The 27,040-nt window shown below is 42.1% G+C and overlaps 2 protein-coding genes across 2 annotated transcripts; both read left to right on the forward strand.

Moving 5' to 3' along the window:
- Positions 1-4,319: 4,319 nt before the first annotated feature.
- Positions 4,320-8,878, forward strand: LOC120048467 (zinc transporter ZIP1-like). The gene is made up of 4 exons (XM_038994458.1): positions 4,320-4,476; positions 4,921-5,212; positions 6,822-6,952; positions 7,325-8,878. The coding sequence occupies exons 2-4, from the start codon at positions 5,023-5,025 to the stop codon at positions 8,018-8,020; spliced, it is 1,017 nt and encodes a 338-aa protein (XP_038850386.1). The 5' UTR covers positions 4,320-4,476; positions 4,921-5,022; the 3' UTR covers positions 8,021-8,878.
- A 336-nt stretch (positions 8,879-9,214) lies between these two features.
- LOC120048468 (CREB-regulated transcription coactivator 2-like) lies at positions 9,215-26,588 on the forward strand. Its single transcript, XM_038994459.1, has 14 exons — positions 9,215-9,607; positions 12,879-12,980; positions 13,189-13,302; positions 13,539-13,600; positions 14,699-14,767; positions 15,178-15,278; positions 15,474-15,500; positions 15,639-15,768; positions 16,636-16,874; positions 18,813-19,291; positions 19,989-20,534; positions 23,285-23,359; positions 23,491-23,692; positions 23,967-26,588. The coding sequence occupies exons 1-14, from the start codon at positions 9,434-9,436 to the stop codon at positions 24,164-24,166; spliced, it is 2,520 nt and encodes an 839-aa protein (XP_038850387.1). The 5' UTR covers positions 9,215-9,433; the 3' UTR covers positions 24,167-26,588.
- Positions 26,589-27,040: the final 452 nt, after the last annotated feature.

Raw genomic sequence — 27,040 nt, forward strand, 5'->3', positions numbered from 1 at the left:
TGGTCGTCTGACCGCGGACCCATTACGGACACAGGCAATGAGGCAGTGATCGCTGAGATCCTAGTTTAAGACAGCAGAGGTGTATTTAGAGGGCAGGTTGGTCAGGATGATATCTATGAGGGTGCCCGTGTTTACGGATTTAGGGTTGTACCTGGTAGGTTCCTTGATAATTTGTGTGAGATTGAGGGCATCTAGCTTAGATTGTAGGATGGCCGGGGTGTTAAGCATATCCCAGTTTAGGTCACCTAACAGTATGAACTCTGAAGATAAATGGGGGGCAATTAATTCACATATGGTGTCCAGGGCACAGCTGGGGGCTGAGGGGGGTCTATAACAAGCGGCAACAGTGAGAGACTTATTTCTGGAAAGGTGAATTTATAAAAGTAGAAGCTCGAACTGTTTGGGCATAGACCTGGATAGCATGACATAACACTGCAGTCGATTGAAACTCCCCCCCCCCTTTGGCAGTTCTATCTTGGTGGAAAATGTTGTAGTTGGGGATGGAAATTTTTGAATTTTTGGTGGCCTTCCTAAGCCAGGATTCAGACACGGCAAGGACATCAGGGTTGGCGGAGTGTGCTAAAGCAGTGAATAAAACAAACTTCGGGAGGAGGCTTCTGATGTTAACATGCATGAAACCAAGGCTTTTACAGTTACAGAAGTCAACAAATGAAAGCGCCTGGGGAATAGGAGTGGAACTGGGGGCTACAGGGCCTGGGTTAACCACTACATCACCAGAGGAACAGAGGAGTAGGATGAGGGTACGGCTAAATGCTATAAGAACTAGTCGTCTAGTGCGTTGGGGCCAGAGAATAAAAGGAGCAGATTTCTGGGCATGTTAGAATAGATTCAGAGCATAATGTACAGACAATGGTATGGTAGGATGTGAGTACAGTGGAGGTAAACCTAGGCGTTGAGTGGCGATGAGAGAGGTTTCGCCTCTGGAGGCACCAATTAAGCCAGGTGAGGTCTCCACATGTGTGTGGGGTTGGACAAAAGAGGTATCTAAGGCATTTTGAGCGGGACTGAGGCCTCTACAGTGAAATAAAACAATAAGAACTAGCCAGAACAGCCGAGTGATCATAGGGGCAAAAGAGAAGCAATATTTGAGCCAGGGTGCCGTTCTGTAGTCACTTACTACGCTAGGCGAGCAGGGGACACAGCGTTCAGAAAAGCTAGCGGGCCGGGGCTTGTAGATGGTTCTTCGGCAACATCGTAACAGAATAGCCTGTTGAGACCACATCGGGCGATTACGTCGGCAGTCCAGTCGTGATGGATCTGCGGGTCTCCATGTCGACAATAAAGGGTCCAAGCCAATTGGCAAAGGAGGTATTGTAGCCCTAGAATTAGCTGCTATATGGGCCTAGCTCGAGGCTAGCTAAAGGCTAGATGGTGCTTGCTTCGGGACAGAGCCGTTAGCTAACAGTAGCCACTCGTTTGCAGCTAGCTAGCTGCGATGATCCGGTGTAATGATCCAGAGCGGCAGGAATCCGGTGTTGTGGTAGAGAGAGGCAGTCCGATATGTTCTGGGTTGATATCGCGCTGTGCAGACTGGCAGGTGTTGTCCGAGCTAAGGCTGGTTGGTGACCGAGAAAAAGGTGAAGACCGCTAGCCGCGGCTAACAAGAACTAGTAGCTAGTTAGCTGGCTAGCTCCTGATGGAAGTTCCAGTTATAAGGAATAAAAATAGCAGAGCCGTACCACATTGAGTGAGGCGGGTTGCAAAAAAGTATATTTAGTTCGTAGATAGAAAGTGAGATTAAGATATATACGAAAAAGACCGGCTATTTACACAGGATAAGATACGGGATAAGACAAATACAAATGTCCTACTGCTACGCCATCTTGGATCCGCTGTGTCGGATTGTGTCGTTGAGCATGCATGTACATATAATAACACCGTAAATTCAAAAGCCGTATCTACATACTGAATTCCAAACCAGGCCTTTAGCCAAAATGTCAGACAATGTGTTTAATATATTCATGTCCTTTATACTGTATTTCATGGTTTATTCATATTATGGCAAATATAAATTGGATAGGATCTCCTGTATACTATGGCAAAATAGGACAGTTATATATGACTCATGGAACTCTGTTTTTCTCTTTTTTTATACAAGGCAAAGTTTGTCTCTTTATGATCTCACTTCATAAGAACTGGGTTGTGGCATCAGCAATTTCTGCCTCAATAAAAACATTAAAAACATTGTGTTGGTGATCTTTTGAAAAACACAGATGGGCCTAAATTCTAAACAATATACTATGCAATCAATATATTTTTATTCTATACAGGAAGTAATAACATACATTACCCACTGAGCAAAATTACTTTGAAAATAGTTTTCCATACGTTGACATCACGTGCCTTTCATGTGCTGAATGAAAGGTTTGAAGACGTCTTATACGGACATAAAAAATACGTCTGTAATGGATGTCAAAAAGACAATTTACAGACGTGAAACATATGTATTTTTCTGTCATTGATGCTATGGACAAATTTCAACTGCACATACATTCTCAATGAAGTATGTATTCTATCACAATAATATAGGAAAGACTGCAACTGAAGACTGCAACAGAATATTTATTATTGCTCCCATCTGTCACATGCACTTAATGTTAGATTTTGGTGCCGTATTCTTTCCATTTTTTAATAATGGATTTAATGGTGCTCTGTGGGATGTTCAAAGTTTCGGATATTTTTTATAACCCAACCCTGATCTGTACTTCACAACTTTGTTCCTGACCTGTTTGTACATATGCACGCACCACTTATCCGTTGTAATTTTTTGAAACAAGTTATTTTTTTCGTTTCACTTCACCAATTTGGATTATTTTGTGTATGTCCATTACATGAAATCCAAATTTAAATCAATTTAAATTACAGGATGTAATGCAACAAAATAGGAAAACGCCAAGGGGATGAATACTTTTGCAAGGCACTGTAAACACCTTTTTCTCACACTTCGAGCGTTAACGACTCTGATCTGCCGAGGAGAGCCCCAAGGAGGGCTACGTGCTTAAGTCGCCACAGAGGACATATGTAAGTCATTCAAACGTGTTAACCCTCGCAAGGCTGCCGGCCCAGACGGCATCCCGAGCCGCAACCTCAGAGCTGATGTGTTTTCGGACATTTTCATCTCTCTCTAGCTTAGGCCGTTATCCCCTCCTGCTTTAAGATCTTCACTATCATCCCAACCCGTAGCACTCACGCTTTGAGGCTAGTCAAAGACCACATCACCTCCTCCGTCCCTGACACACTCGACCCTGCATCACTGCCTGGTATGGCTACTCCACCGTCGCTGACCGCAAGGCTCTAACGAGGGTGGTACGCTCAGCCAGTATGTTTAACAAGTTTAAACATCCCATTGGAGTACGGCAGTTTAGTACAGTAGAGCACAGTACGGTATGGCCCGGTACAGGAGTTTTATTCAATAGAGTACAGGTAGAGTACATTAGAGTAAAGTAGGGTACAATACAGAGCACTATAAAAAATAAATAAAAAAAAGACATCAACGTCTGTAAATGCTTGGTTGGTAAGTGTAGGCCTATACTTGTTCACTATAGTACTTCCCACAAATCTAAAAGCAGGATCAGTGGAATTTGGGGATAGTAGGAGATTCCAGCATTTTTCTTAGGCTACTCGTCATGTTTCATTGTCATGGCTGTCATCCCATTTCTGACACCGGTGTAGCAAACAACAAACTCGGTTCTTGGCGTGAAAGGCAAACACCCTGTCGGACCAATCATAGAAGTATATATGTAGCCAAATCAACGCCAGCCTGGACCAGACCTAATCTAAACCGATCATAGCCGTCTGTTGACGTTGAAATCAAGGCCAGTCCGGACCGCAGCAAAAAAATATATATAAATACCACTGGTCCAGACAGGACCAGAAAAAACGACGTCCAAATGACATTGCCTGACGGTAAATGCTTAGCTAGTATGTAGCCTACTAGGTTAGGGAATGCAGCAGAGGTGTGGTACTGGAACGCATGCCATTGTCATATTTCGCACATTTACTGGACTGATACAAAGTCTAGAGATGGCACATGATGTCCCCTCAATCCTTCATCTGTTGCAATTGTGTACGATTTAATAAGTGATACAATGTACAGAATTTCTTGTATCAAAAGTCCACGAATGAATAGACCGCGATAGTTCGAAGTTGCTCCGAAACAACTGATAAATTATCTGTTTATCGGACCCCCAATCTTGAGATGAACTATCGACAGCTAAAACGCAGATCTGACTTGAGATCAGATTTCACTGAGCGTTGATGAATCCGGGATATGCCCCTCCCTCGAGGTCGTCCCAGCCTCATTCTGATCAGTTGAATCATCACTTCCCGTACAGAGTGCAGTTTTTTGGCATAGCAGTAATGTAATTTTGCTGCCTTTTTTCCACTTGTTATTAAGTCTGTGCCAATACAAGCTGCTCACCAAGGCTGTCCTTTTATGAGAGAATACGACAGAAGGTAGTACATTATTTATTGCTTGCTATTTATAATGTGAGAGATGCCATAGGCAGAAAGCTATACGTTTAGTCAAATTGTTGAAAACTTTTTATGGACTAGCGATAGTTTTTAACTTTCTAAACAGCTGTACATGATATTATAACAGTCCCGGTAAAGCAATTTAATGTTATCTATCTGATGTTAGATCAGTCACATACTTTCTATGCCCCCCCTTTCCTTCACAAACTGTACGTTTCTATCCTTTCACATACTGTATCTGGGAATTCATGTTATTTGTTTGCCAAGATCCCAGAGCAGATGCTACAATGTGACATTGTCACAGAAGTCTCTCACCCTAAACCATGGGCACTATGAAAAAATGTATGCAATAAATGTCAAACTGCGTTTATTTGTATTGACTTGATTTGAATGTAGGTAAATGTTCCTCAAACTTCTCTGATGCAGGTGGTCTACCCCTCCCCATTCGACTGTAAGCCAATGGAGGGCGTCTGAGAGCTACTCTTTGCTGTTTCACTCAGGCGTGAAAGAGAAGCAGGGAGTGCAGAGATGGCTCTCAGAAAAGGATCTTCTGTTGCCCTCTCCGGGTGGCCATCTGAAGTGCAGATGAACCCAGCTTATGTCCCTGGCCTGGAGGTAAAGCTGGGAGCACTGGTTGTTCTTTTCTCCATCACACTGGTCTGTGGCTTCGCCCCTTTGTGCTTAGTCAGGGGGGCAGGGAGGTGCAATGTAGACCCAGGTAAGTGGTACTTTAGATCAGAATGAATTTTGAGAATGTGATTTAAAGGTAAATCCATTTGCATTAAATAAAAATTTGATAGTACTCCTTTTGAATTTAATAGAACCTAACCTTCCTTACATTTCTTTCCCATTGTAGAAGTGCTCAGAAAGTTACTTTTTGGACCTGAATGGCAAAATAGTCAAGAGATAAAATACTCGGTTGACCTATTTTGCATACACACCATACCATGAGACATCCATCTCTTCATCACTGGAAAAGATAAACAGTTGAGATTTACATATTTAAAAGCTTATGAACATGTTTTTAAAACATTTTTTTTTCTTAAATGTCAATTACACACAATGTTGACTTGGATGGGAATATCAATAGTTTTATATTATACTGTCAATCCTCCATAGGAAACCTATTGAAATATAGATCATAGAATAGACATGACCATTTTAAATTGACATTCGACAATGGGTGGACCAGCGGAAATCTTTGTTAGTAATTAGAAGTAAAAATGTCATTTAAATTAAAATGTCAATGGTGTACCAGCTAAATTACAGAGGTCTAAAGGGATAGGTCCATTCTATGAAATATATTTCTATGATTGAAATGACACCCACCCTGTATTCAAGAGCATGTTGCGTCTCAACCGATGGCAGGCACAACACAAAAAACCTCAGATGTAAAAATAGGGTCTAAGCTACAACATACAGTACCAGTCAAAAGTTTGGACACACCTACTCATTCCAGGGTTTTTCTTTAGTTTTAAAATGTTCTACATTGTAGAATAATAATGAAGACATCAAAACGATGAAATAACACATATGGAATCATGTAGTAACCAAAAAAGTGTTAAACAGATCAAAATATATTTTATATGTATGTGACCATGAAGATTATTTTTTAGATAATTGATGTTAAGGTAAAATAATATTTATTAAAAACATTTTTCAGTAAATTATTAAGTAGTTTGATAACCCTGTTTGTAAGCTTTTAAATGGCATCAAACTCAACCGTTTATTTTTTCCAGTGATGAAGACATGGATGTCTTATTGTATGGTGGGGTATGCAAAATGGGTCAATTTTTAGCACTTATCTCCTGAATGTTTTGGGATCGAGGTCCAAAAAGTCACTTTCTGACCACTTCTTCCATGGGAAAACATGTAGGAAAGTTTTGTTTAAATCAAAAGGGATGCTGTCAAAAAGTGATTGAATTCAAACGGATTTATCCGAAAGGAAGTCCTGGGTGTAAACTTACTTGTTGACTCCTATGTGTTCCTTCCTTTCACAAACCCTACATGAAACAGAAAGACCCCCAAATCCATGTAAAGACAGTAGCATGTAAGTGGGTTCAACTTCCATGCACATCTGATAACTTTGCACAGGGCTGAATAATAAAGTGCAGATAAATTAGTAAAAGGAAGACATACCTACTCACTTTTGTGTAATCTGTTCCCGGATGTTGTCAGATGTAGTCTGTCAAATCTGTATATTTTTTCCATGGAGACCAGATGAAGACAAACAGGTTAAAACATTGACATTGTTGTAGAGCCATTCAATAAACTTGCATGACTGGCTGATACATTTGTGGCTGAGTTGGGTCTATTGTATTCCACAGAAACGCGTCACAAGGTAGTGAGCTTGGTGAGCTGCTTCGCTGGAGGAGTGTTCTTTGCTACTTGCCTTCTGGACCTGGTGCCTGACTACCTATCTGGGATCAATGAAGCATTTAGTAGCCTGGGCATCACAGTAAGAATTTGGGGAAGTCCCCATTAGCGGTGTCTTTTTTTGGTTTCTGCCCTTCTGTTAGTCATTTCACATCTGATTAGTATTTAGGAAGTACAGCGTTATCTTGGCCTGCCCTGTATTACTTGATGTCAGAATTACATTTTTAATCTTTGTCAAATTTGAATGCTGAGAAAAATACAGATGAATGACTTAGAGAGAGTCATTGTAGAGTCATCAATTTCTGTTCGCAGACACCTTTTTTTAATTGATTTTTTTTAATGTTACATTTGTCAGCTTAATTTGACTGATTAGGCTATCTTTGCGGTTGTTAGTTCTTCCAAGTAAGTTATAAACTGTGTGTTATCCTCTTATCTGTCTATCTACCCCTTCCAGCTTCAGTTCCCTCTACCTGAGTTTATCATAGCCATGGGCTTCTTCTTGGTCCTGGTGCTGGAGCAAATAGTCTTGGCCCTCAAAGACCGATCGGCGGGCCACTCTGAAGAAAGACGCGCACTATTGGTGGACTCCAGCGTCCAATCACATGACAGAGATGGCCGGAGACACTCCCACCACTCCCATGGTAGGGAGGAATTAGGGGGAGAGGATGCCCACTTCCATGTGGACTTTAACTCTACCTCGGCCATCCGGGCCTTCATTCTAGTATTTTCCTTATCTCTGCACTCAGTGTTCGAGGGCCTGGCTGTGGGGTTACAGGAGGACAGTCAAGAGGTGCTGGAGATCTGTGTTGCTCTACTCCTCCACAAGAGCATCATCTCTTTCAGTCTAGCCCTAAAGCTGGCCCAGGGCAAGCTGCGGCGGGCAGCCGTGGTAGGTTGCCTCCTGCTCTTTGCCCTCATGTCCCCAATGGGCATTGGGCTGGGCATTGCCCTCACCGAGACCAAGTCATCCCCCCAGCACCAGCTGGCCAGGTCCACCTTAGAAGGCCTGGCGTCTGGCACCTTTATGTATATCACCTTCATGGAGATCCTGCCCCATGAGCTAAGCTCCCCGCAGAACCGCATCCCCAAGGTGGCCATGATTCTCACTGGGTTCGCAGTGGTCACTGGGATGCTGTTCATCAAAATGTAAATATTCTGTAGATCAATCTTTTGGGTCTGATTCGATCAAAAACTGACAACCCTTCTGGGAGTTAAGACAAAAACAAATTTCGTCTTGCGCCGTGAGAATGCAATTTGGACTGATAAGCATTAAACAATGTTTACAGCATGAGACCAAAAGATACTCAAGCGTGTTATTAATTCAAACAAGTTTTCTTAAGGTGCAGGGAGAATGCTGGTTTGCCTTGCACTGGAAACTTGATTCTTTTAGTTTTAATATGTAGATGAATGTTATTCATTCAGATTTAAAAAAGGATATGCTAATCCTGCCATGCTTTGAAATTAACATCATATAACATTTTCTATTTTAGATATGAGAATTTGAATGTATCTATATTTTTTATATTAACAATAACATACTTCACAAATGGCTTTCTGTATACCGTGATGTGGTCAAAATGACCTGATTTAAAAAAAGGTAATATGAGCATTATATAACTCCTGGTTTGATATTATAGCATACCTAATGTTTTGCTGGCTGTGAAATCTAACTAGCTGTGTCCTGAATTGTACACACATTTGTTTGTTCAGTAGTATGACTGCCTAGCCCCTAAAAAAAACATAAGAGCATATACAGCTGGCTACTACTTTAAATGCTTAAAAAGATACATGGAGTGGTTGCTCTTTGTCAGAGCCTTACATTGAGATCTAAATATAGGCCCTTATTTCACTGCCATGTGGTGAGAGCTTTGAATTCATCCTCTATTCTCTTGTAAAACTTGAGTTTGAATAATTGAAATGGCTGCTCTTGTTTTTATGTTCACTTTTATATCAGCACTTGTTTATCTGTACCTGGTTTACTGATTAAAAGTAATCTGAAATAATTGAACATGTTTCCTATTTCTTTTTCGCCTGGAGAGCGATAGGATTAGTGATGAGTATGATAGTGATCAGACAACCAGTCTGGCAGTGTATTTTACTACTGAATAATCAGGTTAATATGCAGCCTTTTTATTTTGAGAAAATCAACCAATACAATAGTTGTATTTTGGAACAATTTAACGTTTTTTAATCAATATCCAAAATATCCATTACACAGTACTGTAATTTCTGTGTTGACCTAGCCTTGCATAAAAATAAAATAAACTACATGCCCCAGATTGGCTTGGGCGCTCACTTTCTCCTCCCCCCACCAAGTCAGATGGTTTCGACTAGCTAGTTACCACAGCTACAAAGTCAAAATGATTTGTCGTACAAATTCATGAAAACAAAAATAGCTTTTTGGTCTTCACTTAAGGTTTACTGTGTTAATGTTAGGTTTAAAATCACATTTTAAGAAGATAAATTGTAGAAATAGGCAGCCCGTATCACTTTGTGGCTACAGTAACTAACGTTAGTGACGACCAAGTCAGATCATCCCACTGCGTGAAGTCGTTCGGCAAAGATGTCTGCTACGGATGTAGGCGGTTGTGGACCCGGAGCAGGACCCAATTCGGGTGTTGGGTCCGGGGCATCAAACCCTCGAAAATTTAGCGAGAAAATAGCTCTACATACCCAACGTCAGGCTGAAGAGACTGCCGCTTTTCAGGAGGTTATGATGGACATCACCTCTACCAGGGTAAGTCGGAGGGGGAGGCAGGAGAGGAAAGCTGGAGTAAGTACAGGCCCGGGGCTTGTCAAGAGGGTAAACAAAAAATACGAAAATGATAAACCAATATAAGTTTAGCGCGCTAACTCTAGCCAAGAATGAACGTTATCCACGATTTGCCTTTTATCTGTTGGAGTTTGAATGTCTTCTAGTTATTTCACCTACCTAACGTTAACTAGCTAACTACGATGTTGATTGCTATCTTATCTAACTTGTCAAAAGTGTAATGCGAACCAGCTAGCTAGTTAACTAAAGTTAGCGTAAATAAACGAGTTAGCTAGCCCTGAATTAGCCATATGTGGCTAAGTAGTATTTCAAATTCAGTAGCTAATGTTAACTAGTTCGTTACGTTACTTAACGTTAGCTCACTAACTACTTAGCAAGCTAATGTTAACGATATATTGTAACTAACAGTTTTAATACATTTTCAAACCTGCTGAACTGTGTGACTGGTTGATAACGTTAGTTACCAGCCATGTTTTGGCTTAACGTTAGTTTTTCAGTGCTTAGCTAGCTAGTTGGTCAGACAGGCGGTGCATCAAGTGAAGTGGCACATAGTGGTTGCTGTCAACCACCACAGCAGAACAGATTGCAATCTCTTGGCATAACTGAAACCCACTCCATTATTTTCCCACTGAGTTTAACATTCACAAAATTGTGTGTTTATAGGAACTCCACTGCTGTAGTAAGTACACCGATTCTGTTCCAAAACGTTTAGCAACGTTAACCGTTTACTCCAAACATACATTTTTGTTCAACGAAAACTAGTTTATTGGACAAATTCAGGTAGGTCCCTCGCCGTTTTTAATAGTTTGCTCTGTTTGTGTAAGTTTGATTCTTTAACGTGTTTCCGTTGCAAGACATAATACATACACCCCAGATTTCATTCTAAGGATCTTTCAATTTGAAGTGAATAAAGTTTGAACTGCTTTTCAAACAGATACTAATTATTAATTTGGTTATTAATGAATTCAACATATTTTTTTGAACATTCAATATTTTAGAAACATGATAATGGCCAGAATTCCCCACCTCTATGAATATCCTATACATTTTGAGGTGAATGTGATGCAGACTGGGTGGGAGGAATAGAGAAGAGCGGGCAAGTCAAATTCAGTTACGACTCACCCTCCTAAATTGCATTGTTGGGCAGCACATTCAAGGGCTCAAGTCTTACACTGACTCATCCAAACCCCTCATAGCACCCCACTTTCTTCATTCATGGTAATTCCCCTTTGCCATCTCAACCACTGTAGTTTCTGGGAATTCCTTTGAGTCCTGTCCTTTACAACCTCCCCATCTAATATACTTTTTGTCAGGGTGGTCCAATCAGCCTAATAGCAAGGCAGGCATGTGGTTACCGGTAAATGGAGACGGAGCAAGCTGTGAAACTGATGTGCTGTGTGTGAGAGAGAAGGCACAAACTATGGAGTAGAGTAATGCAGAATTAGGCTGATACTTCACTTTAAAATGTATGCCAAACAAAAACCATTGATTTCAAAGTTGAACAAACCATACAATTCGATGCACAATGACTACTTTGAACAATTTACATAGTAAATAAAAAATCATTTTACTGGAAAAACTGTACAGGGTCAAAGTTTCGTAACAGAATTATGGTAAATTCTCACTCAGTTTTATTTGTTTTCAGACTTAGGACCCCCATCCTGTAAATGTACTTTTGTAAAATGCTCAGTGGAAATTGTTAAAAGTAGTACTTGTGAATAGAGTTCTATGGGTTGTTAAACTTATAAATCAATGTTTTTTGTTTGGTATAGCTCATAGCCTGGTTCCTCTCTAGGTTTCTTCCAAGGTTTTGGCCTTTCTAGGGAGTTTTTCCTAGCCACCGTGCTTCTACACCTGCATTGCTTGCTGTTTGGGGTTTTAGGCTGGGTTTCTGTACAGCACTTTGTGACATCAGCTGATGTATGAAGGGCTATATAAATAAATTTGATTTGTATACATTTTAAAGTGAAAAATCTGAGTGTGTAAATCCGTTACCATGGATTTACCGACTTCCATTCATTCATTGTATTTATGAATCAGTTTGGTTGTACAACCTGTATATGTGTGGAGAATTCATATTGTCATCAGTGTGATGAATACTGAAAGCGCTAGCTACTTAAATCGTCTTCGCCTGCAAAAGAGAAAGGGGATTTAAAGATGGAATCCGCACAGGGGAAACAGCGCTACAACGCATGGCCGTTGTTATTGCTTTTATTTTGTTGACGAAGCAAAGGTGAGGAGCGTCACCCATCATAGTAAAAATTGTATCACATATTCTGCTGTTCTATCGCTCGTGCAATGATGTCAGAGGGGAAAGAAACTGTGTTAACTTCTTTGTTGTTGTAATATCGCAGTTTCACAATTAAGGATTCAAGCTTTAAGGCTTTTGGACATTTTTAGATGGGTTTGTAAAATATGACACAGTCGGCCTATCTTATCTGTATGCTGGAACAGTAGTGGTTCATATGAATCCATTTTAGAAGGGAACTTTGTAAGGGCAGATTTAATCTTATGTCCTATGAAGACCTTGTCTCATTCTTCTGCTGTCATAATATTTTACACTGCCAATGTCACATTTGGGAGGTACACAAAGCAGTATTTTCTCACTGTCACCTCACTGGAAATGTTTTGTCCTACTTGGAATGTATTAGGCAACTCCTGGGTGTTATTAGCGATATCCAATATGCTGGTGGGGATATTGTTGCTTTGTGACTGTTTTCAAAGTTCTTATTTTTTTACAGCTTTTCCTCAATACTTGTGGTTTTCCCTGTGAATGATTGTCCTTTATTTTTTATTTTTTACAATGATGAACTCACTGCCGTCTGTTTTAAAGGTTGAGAGACTGCATGAAAGATGTCAGAGGCAGGACAGCACATTTTATAAAATGTCAAGCTTTTACTCAAAAGAACAAGGTCTGAAAAGACACCAAGATGTTTGGCTGTCATTAATGAAAATGGCCAGACAGTGTCTTACTAAAAGAACGGGCCAGCTCATTTCAAACATTCTATCGTGACGTAGGACAACCACAGCTTTGCAGGTGATAAAGCACACTACAACAAACTCTTGAGGATCTTGTTACCCACTTGATTATCTCAATCCACTGATGTGGCTTCTGTCTCTGTGTAGGCTATGCAGCAATCCAGCAGTGAAGTATGTCAAGGGCACAAGTATTGCAGTTTGTCTTACAAAAGACATTAGGTATTCATAAAATCTTCATCTCCTCTTTGTTCTCCAGATCCAGGCTCAGAAAGTGCGTCTGGCTAGAACCCAGGGCCCGTACTATGGGGGCTCCCTACCCAACGTTAATCAGATCGGCAGGAACCCAGGCGACTTTCAGGTGAGAGAGGTTCACCTTTTTTTATCCTCAGTGTGTGTGTGTGGGTCCACATTTAATATATAGCCTAAAAATCTATCCATACAATCACTTGACACCAATATAAACACCATGGCGTCTCTCCCTCTTCTCTTGCACCCCTCTTTATGCTCTTTCCCTTTATGTTTCTCGCTTCTCCTACTTATTTCCATCATCGGTCCCCCTCTCTTAGGGTTTGTTCCACTCTAACCTGGACTCCAGTCGCTCCACACGGCACCACGGCCTGGTAGAGCGGGTCCAGAGGGACAGACGCTTCATCTCCCCAGTGCGCCCCTACAGGAAACAAGTATCCTTCACAATACATCTGAGACCAGAACATCGTCAGACCTTGTTGCACAATCTAGGAGCTAATCCAGAGTTTTGCTCTACTTTGGCAAAGAACTGCTTTGATGATATATTATTGACCATAACCCTGATATATTATATTACTGACCAAATCCCTGGTTGTTAATCTCTGATTGTGGATGAGAAGAGTAAAAAGTGTAACAATTTAGTTGTTGCCTTGACTTGTGTGCTCCTCAGGTGGACAGCTCTCCGTACAACTCAGCCTATCTGTCCCCGCCTCCGGACACCAGTTGGAGAAGGTAATGATCTGGAGTGGACCCCAATCTGCAGAGACATGGGTGTCCTCAGGGAGCCTGTTTTATTTTTATGTATTTTGCTTAGTAGTTTTTCTCTGCAGCATTATAGCTTGGTCTCACGGTAACAATGCATGCTAACGCGATTGGGACTGACTAACAAGACGCCTGATTTTAGCTTTCCTTCATAGCCTTGAATTTAGTTGCTTTTCAGAACTTTTAGTTTTATTTTCTTCACTTTCCTCCCTTTTTTCTGGCATACGAATACACTTACACTCTTTTTTTCTTCAAGTTTTGGAAAGAAACTCCCACCTCTTTTCCTTCTTGCCAGTCCTCTTTTTTCTTTTTCTTTTCTTTCTTTCTCTGCTAAATGGAAAAGGACAAACTCTTTGAGAAAGGGAAACTGGCTTTGACATGAAATTATATGACTCTTACACACCTCCCAACAGTTCCATTGTTTATCTTATTGTCTGAAAAAATAAAGGCATGTCGAGATGACTTATAAAGCAGCGTTGATGCATGAATGAAATGAAGGCCGCTCTAAACCAGCGTTTCTCATCCCTGCTCGCTTGGATGCTGCGCTTTGGGAAATAGCCTCCATCAATCAGGTGAATGGAGGGAGCTGCTCCTGAAGTTTGTTTGTGGTGGATTTGGCACACGTCTGTCCGATTCTTTCCAGATCAGCACTGGGGCTGGAAACACTGATAAACATCTTCGTAAATTCAACTGACTTGAACCGATCGCTGCGAGACCCCGGTTTAGCAGAGAATTTAAGAACCTCTTTCATAATAGCCAGTCTTACAGAAGCACATGAGCACACACGCATGAGCGCAAGCTCACTCTTGTGAATGCATATATTTGTGCACATGAGCATGCAGTAACACACACCCACAAATGCACTCAATTCACTCAATATTCTCTGTATCCCAAAAAAGCATCTATGGATGGGCCATGTGTTCTGTAGATTGTCAGTATCCCTCTCTTCCTCCCTCTATCTCTGCGTCTCTTATGCTAGCCGTTCGTCCCAAGCCTTCACTCTCTTTTTTTCTCTCTTTTAATCCTTCTCTGGAGAATAACGGCCATTTTTGTTGTTGATCACAAAAGGAACTGTTCGGGCAACTTCCCAGGAGACAAAAGCCAGTTGTTTCGCCTCCCCACCATGGCACTCAACAGGTGAATCCCACCCTCTCCATCTATCTTCTCTTCTCCCCCTCAACATAGGGCATCAACTCACTGTCCTGGGGCAGACATTAACAGACGATTGTGCCAGTGCAAGATATGACCATTCAAAGATCTTCCAAGAGCTTGTATATTGAATGAGTTTTTCCTTTTTATATTGAATGAATTGATATTTAAGACTGAGTTCCAATATATCATGGATGGAGTTAGTTTGTGGCTGAGCAGAAGCAAAAGTAAGGTGGTGATTGTCATGATGTGGTTACCGGAGGACTTTTCTAATGAGTCATGGATTGACTTGAGTAGTTGGTTCCTGTTTGGTGAATGTGTATGTGGGTTGATGTGGCAATGGAAAGAGACCTCCTGGATATATCTTTCTCCTCTCCTAATGCTTTTTGTCTATGCAGGACCAACTCAGACTCTGCCCTCCACACCAGTGTGATGAACCCCCCTGCAGGAGACCTCTTCAACGCTGGACACACACTCACCCTTCAGGGCAGACTCACTGGTGAGGACTCACTAAAGACTAAACCAACAGCATATGTGTTTAGTTAACACATCGGAGTGGGAGTTGAGGGTTTCCCACTGAGATAAGTGTCTGCTAAATTACCATATTGTTATAATTGTTTAAGTGTGATTGTGCCTTAAGCCCATTCCCAGTTTGCCTCAGTACTCTGACTTGTATCTCTCTGTGCTCCTCTAGGTCAGAGTGAAGGAGAGGGGAGAAGAAGTGAGTCTAACAGTCACACTCGCTGTACACTAACAATTCGGTCCTACTTTAAACACACCACAAATAATCTTGACAATGGAAAGAAATGCTTATGACTAGGAGACTTTGATTTGTGATCATGTTGTTTGTCATCCACAGTGTTTCCGTACCCAGTTCCCCCCATTGAGGATAACATTCTGGATCAGGGCAAACTGCTCAAGCCCTGGGACACCAAGAAGTTGCCCCTGCTGTCTTCTCGACCCAAGTCCTGTGAAGTTCCCGGTATCAAGTAAGTAAATCCTTCTAAAACACATCCAAGTCATTTCTACAGCTTTTCTCACAGGACAGAATAACTTATGTGAAAATGTCTGTGGCTCTAGAAGTTTTCACACAATTAATTATCTACAGTAATTTGTTTCATTGCAGACACACAGTTATTAAAAACCTGCGATGTTGTGCATTCATTTAGAACTAATGGAATTTGTTGTTGCTGCTTACATTAAGGTAATTTGTTTAATTTAATGTGAAGCAGCAATATATTGAGGGGAGTCTGATAGGAGACATAGTATTGTACTATGGCTAGCGTGTGCCCTCAGGTATGACATATGAATGCATGGCTGATTTTCTGTTGAACACTTTCTGTTGATGTAAAAGCCTCAAGCTCAATCTCCATTTGTTTTCCATTGAAACATCCATTTTAAATATCTTCCTCCGTTTTCATCCTCTGTCTATCCTCCTCTTCTTCGTCATGACTAGCATGACTTTCGTTGCGCATTATTTTATCTTTCTCTCATAGCTGGGGTTTAGATTGTCCACTACACACACGTTCCAATCTTTATTTATTCCTCATTCACTTGCTCTCTATCTCTCTCCATTTCTTTCTTTTTTTCTCGTTCTCTCTCCTCTGTAATTTATTCTCTCGCTCGCTTTCTCCCCTCTCGGTCTATTCTGTTCTTTTTCTCTCTGTCGTTCTCTCTCTCTCTCTCTCTGCGTGTGTCTGGAGGCTGCTGTTTGGTGTGGATCAGTTTAGCTCTGGGACGCTGAGGTCATCCTGTCTGGAAATCACACACGCCCCAGTGTCTAATTCTTGACGAATGTGAGACACCACTGTGGTTTCTCTTGTCTTTCTAAATAGTTTCTCCATCTCGTCCTCCAGTATCTTCCCCTCCCCTGATCAGCAGTCCAGCACCCCCCATGCTCCCTCAGCCCTGAACACGGGGGGCTCCCTGCCCGACCTCTCCAGCCTGCACTTCCCGTCGCCGCTGCCCACCCCGCTGGACCCAGACGAGCCGGGCTACCCTTCGTCCCTGAGTGGGGGCAGCAGCACGGGCAACCTGGCCTCCACCCTGACCCAGCTGGGCATCAATGCCAGCAACGCCTTCCGCCACTCGCCAGGTACAGGGAGGGACTGTGGGACAGAGGCTGAGGGAGTGTGTGTGTGTGCCATGTTGATCTTCAGCACTTCTCTCTTGAGTGTATGTTAGTGTGTGTGCTCATGCAGGCATGCTAGGAACAATACAACCCTTTCCGTCACACTAGTTAAAATGTCTAAGTTGTGACTCAAACGGAGGAAGCTAGTGGGTGTTGGTGCAAGAGGGAGACAGGCCAATATTCATTTAGGTGGGTAAGATGTATTTAGAAAATGGAGGTAAAGTGCAGGGCTGTGCATTCTGAAAAAGTAGCTGTCCTAGGGCCCTATAAAATCCCTGATGCAGAGAACGCGGACAGAATCAGAGAATCCAGATAAAGCGGAATTCAACAATATAATTTTTTTTTATAGATCTTAGTAGGGAGTCAACTAAATGTATTGAACATTTATTAATTAGCCCAGGTTTATCATAAGACATGAACAGAATGCATCAGTGATTTGTATTTCCTGCAACTTTCTGAAGAGGCAATGAGAATTCCCCCATCTGTGTATGTGCGGTGTGCGCAGTTACCACTTTGTGTAGCTATTAGCGTTGATGCTAATGAAAACAGTCTTCTGGTAGATGGAAAGGCTTTCCCAAAAACCTTCTAAATTAAATGTTAACAACAAAGCCTATGCCTACCTGGCAGAATGATATCATGATTATTTGCATCAGGCCAGTGGGTGTTTGTTTTGCAAACTATCATAACAAAAACACAGCTGAACAGCCTCTTGCTAGGTGTGCAATCAAATTAAAGGGTAACTACACCCAAAAATCTAAATTTCAAAAACAATTCCCAGACCTCAAAAGTGGTCTCCTAATGTGGTTTAAGCATTGTTGTGGACTTAAAATCTCATTTAGTTGTTTTTCAATTCAAGTGTAATTTGTAGAGTGAAAGCCTGAAAGAAACCGGGGTAAACAGAGACCTGTAAAACTCAACGGAATTTGTGTAAAAATAACTAACGCAATCAGGCAAGAAATTTAACAGATATGTATATATATGGCCCTACTGACCTTATCTGTGTTGAGGTGATTTGGCCGACCACACACAGGAAATGTTAACTTCAGTCTTGAGGCAAGGCCTAGGGTGCATGTCAATAGTCTGAGGTGGCTTGCTCTTCTCATCTCATCTCTTGAGAAAACAGTATGGTGAATGCTTACCAGATATTTGCTGGTATTATTCTAGTTCTTTCACATCAGTGCAAATTAAGGATAGGAGATGATGAAAGGAAACCTAGTTTGACTCTTGAGATGCACCTGAGCTGAGCTAGCGTTGTACCTCCTGATATGATCGCCAGGAGACAAACTGTGTTTGCAGTTTGTCATATTAAATGTTAAAACGATGAAATGTTGCAATACATTTTCATTGAATTTTAGATGTTTGTAGTCTTCTACACTGAATACAAATATAAACGCCACATGCAACAATTTCAAAGATTTTAGTTATTTGAAATGTAAGGAAACCAGTCAATTGAAATAAATTCCTAATCAATGGATTTCACATGACTGGGAATACAGATATGCTTCTGTTCCTCACAGATACAGTACCTTAAAGAAAGGTAGGGGCGTGGAACAGAACCCAGTCAGTATCCGGTGTGACCACCATTTCCCCACATCTCCTTCGCATAGAGTTGATCAGGCTGTTGATTGTGGCCTGTACTATTTTGTTCCACTCCTTTTCAATGGCAAACAAATTTGTGTGCAAATTTGAGAGAGAAGCTTTTTGTGCATATGGAACATTTCTGTGATCTTTTATTTCAGCTCATGAAACATGGGACCAATACTTTACATGTTGCGTTTATATTTTTGTTCAGTCTATTATGTACGCATTACCACAACTTTTCACACCAGGACTCAATGTGTGTGTATTATTTTATGTAGCTCTATATTCAAATCTGTTTATCGGTCTTGTTTATTTGAACAGGTCTCCTGGCATCTCTTCAGGGCACTCTCAGTAACCCCTCCCTGCAGTCCTCGCTAAGCAACCCCAACATCCAATCATCTCTCAGCAGCCACTCCTTCCCCAACTCCCTCAGCTCCACCTCCTTGCACTCGTCACTTAGCAACCCTTCCCTGCAGTCCTCCCTTAGCTCCTCCCCCTCCCTCCAGTCTTCCCTGAGCAACCAATCCCTGCACTCCTCCCTCAGCAACTCCTCCCTGAGTGGCCAGTCCCTCCACACCGCATCCAGTAACCCTAGTTACAGTAGCGGGGTGGGAGGGTCCGGCTCGTGCTCCTCTTATTCGCCACTGCTAACTAGCCAGGGGCAGTCGCCTCTCAGCACGTTGCCACGGAGACGAGCTCAGCTCTCCCCTCTGATCCTACCCATGGGAGGGGAGACTCGCCGGCACCACTCCAAACAGTTCTCCCCCACCATCTCTCCTAACTTGTCCTCCATAACACAGGTAATGTCTACCTACATTCTCCTTTTACCATGATTTAATCACAGGCCAGAATAAGCACTGCCCTGGGGTTGGGCGGTATCCAGATGTTCATACCGTTCCTGTGCTGCACACACAAAACAAATAGTAGACGTCAGGGATCTTGATCCAGGAGGGGATTTGTCTCTGCTGTAACCAAGAAGATTGATCTTGCAAGCTAGCCACTTAGTTAGACAAAAGAACCTGACTAGACGTTAATTACTTCTCTTTCTGGTTGGAACTGTGCTATGCTAGAATGTGGACACCCCGGAGCCGGCGCGAGATATGGCTCGGAAAACGTACATCAATCCAGGAATGGGAGATGGCGCTGTACTCCTAATTATGATGAATCGAGTAGATTGAAATACTGTTGGTTAACTAAACTGCCATTTTCGTCAGCATGCAAGGGTAGTTAATGCTGCTTTATCTATTAACCTAGTGCACAAGTTGACTGTAGGTATTAAAAAAATAAATATATATATATATATTCAAATTGCTGAGAAAAATTGCCCAATTCTTTTGACGGTATTGAAATCATACCATGAGTATTTCAAAATACCCTGGTGTATATATAGTTTATACTGTAAACCGCCCAAGCCTACAAGGCACCATAACATTGGCCGACCTGCATGCCAATTGAGTTTGTATTCCATTTCCAATCAATGTGTTTATCTCCTCCCAGGGTGTCCCTCTGGACACCAGCAAACTCCCCATGGACCAGAGGCTCCCTCCCTACCCCTTTAGCCAGCAGCAGCTTCATCAGCCAGGTCCTCCAGCATCCCATCAGCCCCAGCAGGCCTCTCAGGTAGGACAGCAGCTCTCCCAGTCGTCCGTGGTACTGCAACAACAAAATCAACAACAGCATCAACACCAACACCATCAGCTGCATTTGCAACACCAGCTGCACCAGCAGCAATGTGCCCAGTCTCAGCAGGCCCTCCAGCAGCTGCACCTGCAGAACCTGCGCAATGCCCAGATGCAGCACCTGCAGCAGCAGCATAGGGTGTCGGTCAAAATTGAGAAGCAGGGTGAGCAGGGCCAGAACTCTCAGTGCCTGCAAACGCAAGACCCGCAGTCTACCCAACATCAACAGCAGCAGCAGCAGCAGCAGCAACAACAGGACCAGCAAGACCAACAGCAGCAGATGGAGCAGCAAAGGCAGCAGGGAAGTCTGCCCCAGCTGCAACACATCAGCCACTCTCTGGCCACAGACCTGGGCCTCTACAACGTGAGTGGAGTCAGTGCCAGCCCATACACACAACACACTGCCGCCAATTGGCCCAATAAAGCCACAATTTCCTCTATGTCCTCCTACTATCGGTCCGTCACGGTTAACCTACCTCACCTCTCTGGGGCAGAGGGGCATGACTGCCACCATGGCTTGATGTCTTTGTAAACGCATGGTGTTTTTAAAGCAAGCGCAATGTTGTAAACGTTGGTTGTGATAGAAACTGAGGTCAATAGAATGATCCGGATGATGTAATCATCTGTACAGCTATTATCAAGACCATAACCAGTGACAGCCTGATGGCTTCTGGGCACACCAGGACATATTTTTTTAAAGAGTTTACTCTGTCATCTAGCTAGAATTAGCTCACTATTTTGTATTGTATATTTGTGTAATCAGTTAATTTATTTATAAATTTGGCCATGCAAATTGATCACTGTTCAGCCTCTTAGTGTGTGACATCCTCAAGTATCAAATAGTATAATATCATCTCATTACACTTGACACATTACTCTGCTGTTATGGGATATACAGTACAAGTCAAAAGTTTGGAGACCTACTCATTCCAGGGTTTTTCTTTATTTTTACTGTTTTCTACATTGTAGAATAATAGTGAATACCTCAAAACCATGAAATAACACACATGGAATCAAGTAGTAACCAAAAAAGTGTTAAACAAATCAAAATATATTTTACATTTGAGAATCTTCAAAGTAGCCGCTCTTTGCCTTGATTACAGCTTTACACACTCTCGGCATTCTCTCAACTAGCTTCATGAGGTAGTCACCTGGAATGCATTTCAATTTGTTAAAAGTTAATTTGTGGAATTTATTTCCTTAATGCGTTTGAGCCAATCAGTTGTGTTGACAAGGTAGGGGTGGTATAAAGAAGATAGCCCTATTTGGTAAAAGACCAAGTCCATATTATGGCAAGAACAGCTCAAATAAGCAAAGAGAAACGACAGTCTATCATTACTTTAATACATGAAGTTCAGTCAATCCAGAACATTTCAAGAACTTTTAAAGTTTCTTCAAGTGCAGTCGCAAAAACCATTGAGCGATATGATGAAATTAGCTCTCATGAGGACTGCCACAGGAAAGGAAGACCCAGAGTTACCTCTGCTGCAGAGGATAAGTTCATTAGAGTTAACTGCACCTCGGAAATCGGCAATTAACTGCACCTCAGATTGCACCTCACAGAGTTCAAGTAACAGACACATCTCAGCATCAACTGTAAAGAGGAGACTGCGTGAATCAGGCCTTCATGGTCGAATTTCTGCAAAGAAACAACTAATAAAGGACACCAATAAGAAGAGACTTGCTTGGGCCAAGAAACACGAGCAATGGACATTAGACCGGTGGAAATCTGTCCTTTGGTCTGATGTCTCATTGTGAGACGCAGAGTAGGTGAACGGATGATCTCTGCATGTGTGGTTCCCACCGTGAAGTATGGAGGTGTGATGGTGTGGGGTTGCTTCAAGGCACACTTAACCAGCATGGCTACCACAGCATTCTGCAGCAATATGCCATCGGATCTGGTTTGCGCTTAGGGAAAGGGGGATACCTAGTCAGTTGTACAACTGAATGTATTCAACTGAAATGTGTCTAACGCATTTAACCCAACCCCTCTGAATCAGAGAGGTGTGGGAGGCTGCCATAATCGACATCTACTTCTTCGGTGCCTGGGGAACAGTGGGTTAACTGCCTTGCTCTGGTAGAACGACAGATTTTTACCTTGTCAGCTCGGGCTTAGTGGGACTATCATTTGTTTTTCAACAGGACAATGACCCAACACACCTCCAGGCTGTGTAAGGGCTATTTGACCAAGAAGGAGAGTGATGGAGTGCTACATCAGATGACCTGGCCTCCACAATCACCCAACCCAATTGAGATGGTTTGGAATGAGTTGGACTACAGAGTGAAGGAAAAGCAGCCAACAAGTGCTCAGCATATGTGGGAACTCCTTCCAGACTGTTGGAAAAGCATTCCAGGTTGACTACCTCATGAAGCTGGTTGAAAGAATACAAAGCTGTCATCAAGGCAAAGAGTGGCTACTTTGAAGAATCTCAAATATAAAATATATTTTGATTTGTTTAACACTTTATTTAGTTACTACATGATTCCATATGTGTTATTTCATAGTTTTGATGTCTTTACTATTATCTACAATGCAGAAAATAGTAAAAAATATAGAAAAACCCTTGAATGAGTAGGTGTGTCCAAACTTTTGACTGGTACTGTATTCAAAACAGAACTTAGGCTATTCAAGAGGCCATCTTGTTATAACTGTGGCTCAATAATTTCCTACATGATGCTTCACATTTCCTGGACCTGTATAGCTTCTCAATACATTTCCAATGCTCACTCAAGTCTCAACTTGGTTCCATAACTTGCCACTGGAGATTGTTTCACAACATCCTTCTGACATTGAACATGCACACAATTTTTTTAGCTGCAGAATGCGGTGTGTGAAACTTGAGAGGGAACGCTGATGTCATGCCCAAGTGAGGTGAAATGAATCCTGGGCTCTGTTGTTGAATGTCTCTATTAATAGCAGTCCAGAGAGCTGACTGTCTTAGTGTGCTGAAGGGCGGTGACATTGGGACCACAGTGAAATTGGCCTGTAGGATGTCGCATCAATGAAGCTCCACTTCACTGCTACAGTCATGTTGTAGGTGATGTCATTCAACATAACTTGGTATGACGTGTTGTTCTGTCTTTACACTAAAGTACCTGTGTTTTGTGTTGTAGGACACATTACTGTTAAACTCTCTGTTGGATGATCCCTACCTGGGCCTGCAGATCGCCTCCAGACAGAACCAGCAGGTATACCATTTCTGCAGACACTTTATTTCTCTCAGGCTCATTTGTATTGACTACTGTACCTCTGCTTTCATTGCGGAGTTCTGTTGTACTGTATTTGTCTGCCTGAATTCACGTTTGGTGTTTTGTCTCAGTTCAACATGGAGACTCCGGGAGACAGCCTGTCGTTCAACCACGGTGGCTTGGGCTGTGGGAGTGGTGGAAAAGGCCAGGAGGAATCCTACCACCCCAACCATGGCTTCCTGGAGCTCCACGACTCCGGGGATAGGCGGCACCTTAACAACCAGAACTTTGGGGGAGAGGGATGCCACAACGTCCCTAACATCATCCTCCCAGGTGAGATCTGGGCTACCACTTCGGCTATTACTCGCCTGTCGGAGAGGAATGCTTTCCAAGTACATAATTATAACTACAACTAACACTAACCCTGAGTGGCTCAGTTGGTAGAGTATGGCACTTACAATGTAAAGGGTTGTGGATTTGGTTCCCGCTTGGGCCACCCATTCGAAAACGTATGCACACATGACTGAAAGTCCCTTTGGATAAAAGCGTCTGCTAAATGGCACATTTATTATTATGTATTACTTGCCCTTTTTTCTTTCTTCACCAGGAGACAGTTCGTTGGGCCTTTCCAAGGAGATCGCCAGCGCCCTGTCCCACGTGCCAGGGTTTGAGATGGACTCCTTTGCTCTGGAAGACCCCCTCAGGATGGACCCCCTGGCCCTTGAGGGGCTGGGCATGCTGGACGGGGACCTCATGCTGACCGACCCCGCCGTGGAAGACTCCTTCCGCTCCGACCGCCTCAAGTAACCACTCCCAGGAGTGGATACGGAGGAGTGAGGTGGGAAGGGGGTTGGAACGACCCCAGACTGAAGTGGAACAGGTGGGGTTGAGCCCTGCTTCGTTTCCCCCTCCTTGGCGATTGACGCAACCACAGCATCTGCAAATAAAAGGTCAGGTGGGAGGTTTTGGACAGTCTAGTGCATGGATCTCTGACTGGTCCAGGAGAGAAACTGGGGAGCAGGCTGTTCTACCACAGCACTAATACACCTGTCAAATAATCAGCTAATCACTGTCTTTAATCTGGACCTTGATTATTTGAATCGGGTGTGTTAGTGCTGGGCTTGAATAGAATTCTACATGCTCTCCAGGACCAGAGTTGGAGGCACCTGGTTTAGTGGGGACCTCGCCACATGCTTTTTGTGAGGTGATGTGGTGGTAGGGAAGGTTGGAGGACAGGACTGACATGTCAGTGGTGGAGCAAGTTCGTTTACGGTTCTTTCCGTTACATCCAGGCAGTTATCGAAAATGCACTTGTGATGCTTAAGAGAAAAAAAGAAAATATAGGCATTAGCTTGTACGAGTCTTATCTGCATGTAAACAAATGCACTTCAGATAATGCATAAACGCAGGGATCACGCATGAGGTCAGTTGCACTTGAAAATGCCGTCTTAAAAACCATACAATATGCATTCTATGAGACAGGACTTTCCCGACTGGTCTTTCGGCTTTGTCTGTCGGTGTTCCATCATTCCAACGCCAGTATGGGGAGGCTGGAATATCGGCCATGTTCGCCATCTTTCTACTGCAAGAACATACAGTAGATCTGGGGTATTTTATGGATTACATCAACCCTACCAGAGACTGTTCAACCAATAGTTGCCAATTGACATGTCATTAAGTGTTTCTATTTTATATAAGTTTGGTGAAGGTAATTCAATGGCGGACCTTGCTAGCTATAGTTCAGATATAGTTCAGTCTTTCAACGGACAAGAGAAGAAAGTGTCTTTTTGGAGATGTGACTTTCTCAGTCCCTCAGGACAAGTTGGCACTTAAGGGGCCATTTTAGTGTCTGGATGGCATATTCGTCTGTAAGATTATCACTGTGTCTGTGTTCAAGACCCAGCTAAGTTGACCATTCTCATTTGACGTCTTAACTTGAATCGTCTTGATGGTTCCGAATCTAAAAAAATTACTAAATCAATCGTCTAAGGATATTGTCCTCATATTGAACCAAGTAGTCCACAGAATCCATTATCCAACTCTCCTGTTTATAAAAACAACACAGAAAATAACACATTTCATTGCACCTGTCTGGTGTGTGACAAAATATTTTTGTATTCTTTTTTAAATTTTTATATGTCCCAACATGGCAGCTGTTGCCATTCTGCCAGCCTGCTTCTATACCATTGAGCTTCTCAGTAAGTTTAAGCCGAGGACCTTTTGCTATGTACCACCCCTGTGTGCCTGCTACCTCCCCCTCAGATCTTAGACCTACCCTCTTCTGCACATTCCCTTTGAAGCAACTAGGGACTGTTTGTTTTTAAATGTGTGCTATTGACAAAGTGTCTGCCTTTCATCAAGAGAATTGGCGTTGTTGATATGGAAAAGGAAAATCCGTCAATACATTTCAATTACATGAATTGGAGTTGTATTTTTTATCTTTGAGTAATTGGGAAACGGCAAGGCCAAAACCAAGTAGACTAATGCATAGCAACATTTTTGCCATAGTATATATTTTAACTGCTACTACTATCCTAAGGCCTTGGAGCTTTAGTGTCCGTTTTAGTCAGGTAATTCTAGCCACTGTGACTGACACCTCTAACCCCTCCCACCTGCTGCACCTGTCTTGCCACAGCAAGGGCCATAGCCAGATTATAGTAACATATTTTTATGTAACAAAGTAGTTATTACTATGAAGTTTTATTTTTTAATTAAAGGTGGTCTATGTCTTTGTATATAAATGTATAAATAACTGAGAGTATATTTAAGAAGAGAAGCCTTTTGGTTCCGCAACACCCTTAAACCGGTTGCATGATTTGAAAAGCAACAGGTTCTGAACAATGTAGTCCATTTGCTATGCAAAGTGTTCTTGTGCATGTCTCGTGTGACTGTCTGGGAGTTGTGAAATATTTTTTTTAATTTAGTACATTTACAAATAGTACATTTGCATTATACTATTGTATTGAAAATACATTGAAAAAAATGTTTTTGCTTTTTTATCGGTTTTTAAATGGTCGTATTTTGCTTTGGTGACAATGTTTGATATTGGTGTCTGACGACTACTGTAAGTTTGACATTGTGTGGTAGCAACAGGAAGTTAGAGCGCTTGAGATAATATCGTTTAACTTTCATAATGACAAAGATTATGGAAATCAGCCCTTCTTTACAGTGTGGACTGAAAGAGGCCATGGTTGACAGACTTAATAAAACACAAGCATTGCAATTTGGATATAGAAAGCTGTGTGCAACTGTTACATCATAGATTGTTAAAACATCATCCTAAAATGAAGTAGTGCTGTTCTGAAGTTGTGCTAACATAGAGTTTAACCCCCTTATTGACAGATATTGAAGTACCTCTAATTACCGGTATGCTTTATTTCAACCATATTGCTTTTACACTGATCATATGAGCCAAATGCAAATCTGTTTTGACAGGAGTGGTGGTTGAAGTGGTTTGAGTATCAAACCTATGGTAAAACCCATTCACTACTGCCCCCTATCCAACAGTAATAGTGTGGGTTTGCAAAGTCTTCTTTTACCACTGTGAGCCAATGTTGTGCCTCGACGTAAACACAGCAAAAAAAGAAACGTCCGCTCACTGTCAACTGCGTTTATTTTCAGCAAACTTAACATGTGAAATTATTTGTATGAACATAACATTCAACAACTGAGACAAACTGA

Source organism: Salvelinus namaycush, chromosome 5 (assembly GCF_016432855.1).
Source record: "Salvelinus namaycush isolate Seneca chromosome 5, SaNama_1.0, whole genome shotgun sequence".
Lineage (NCBI taxonomy): Eukaryota > Metazoa > Chordata > Actinopteri > Salmoniformes > Salmonidae > Salvelinus > Salvelinus namaycush.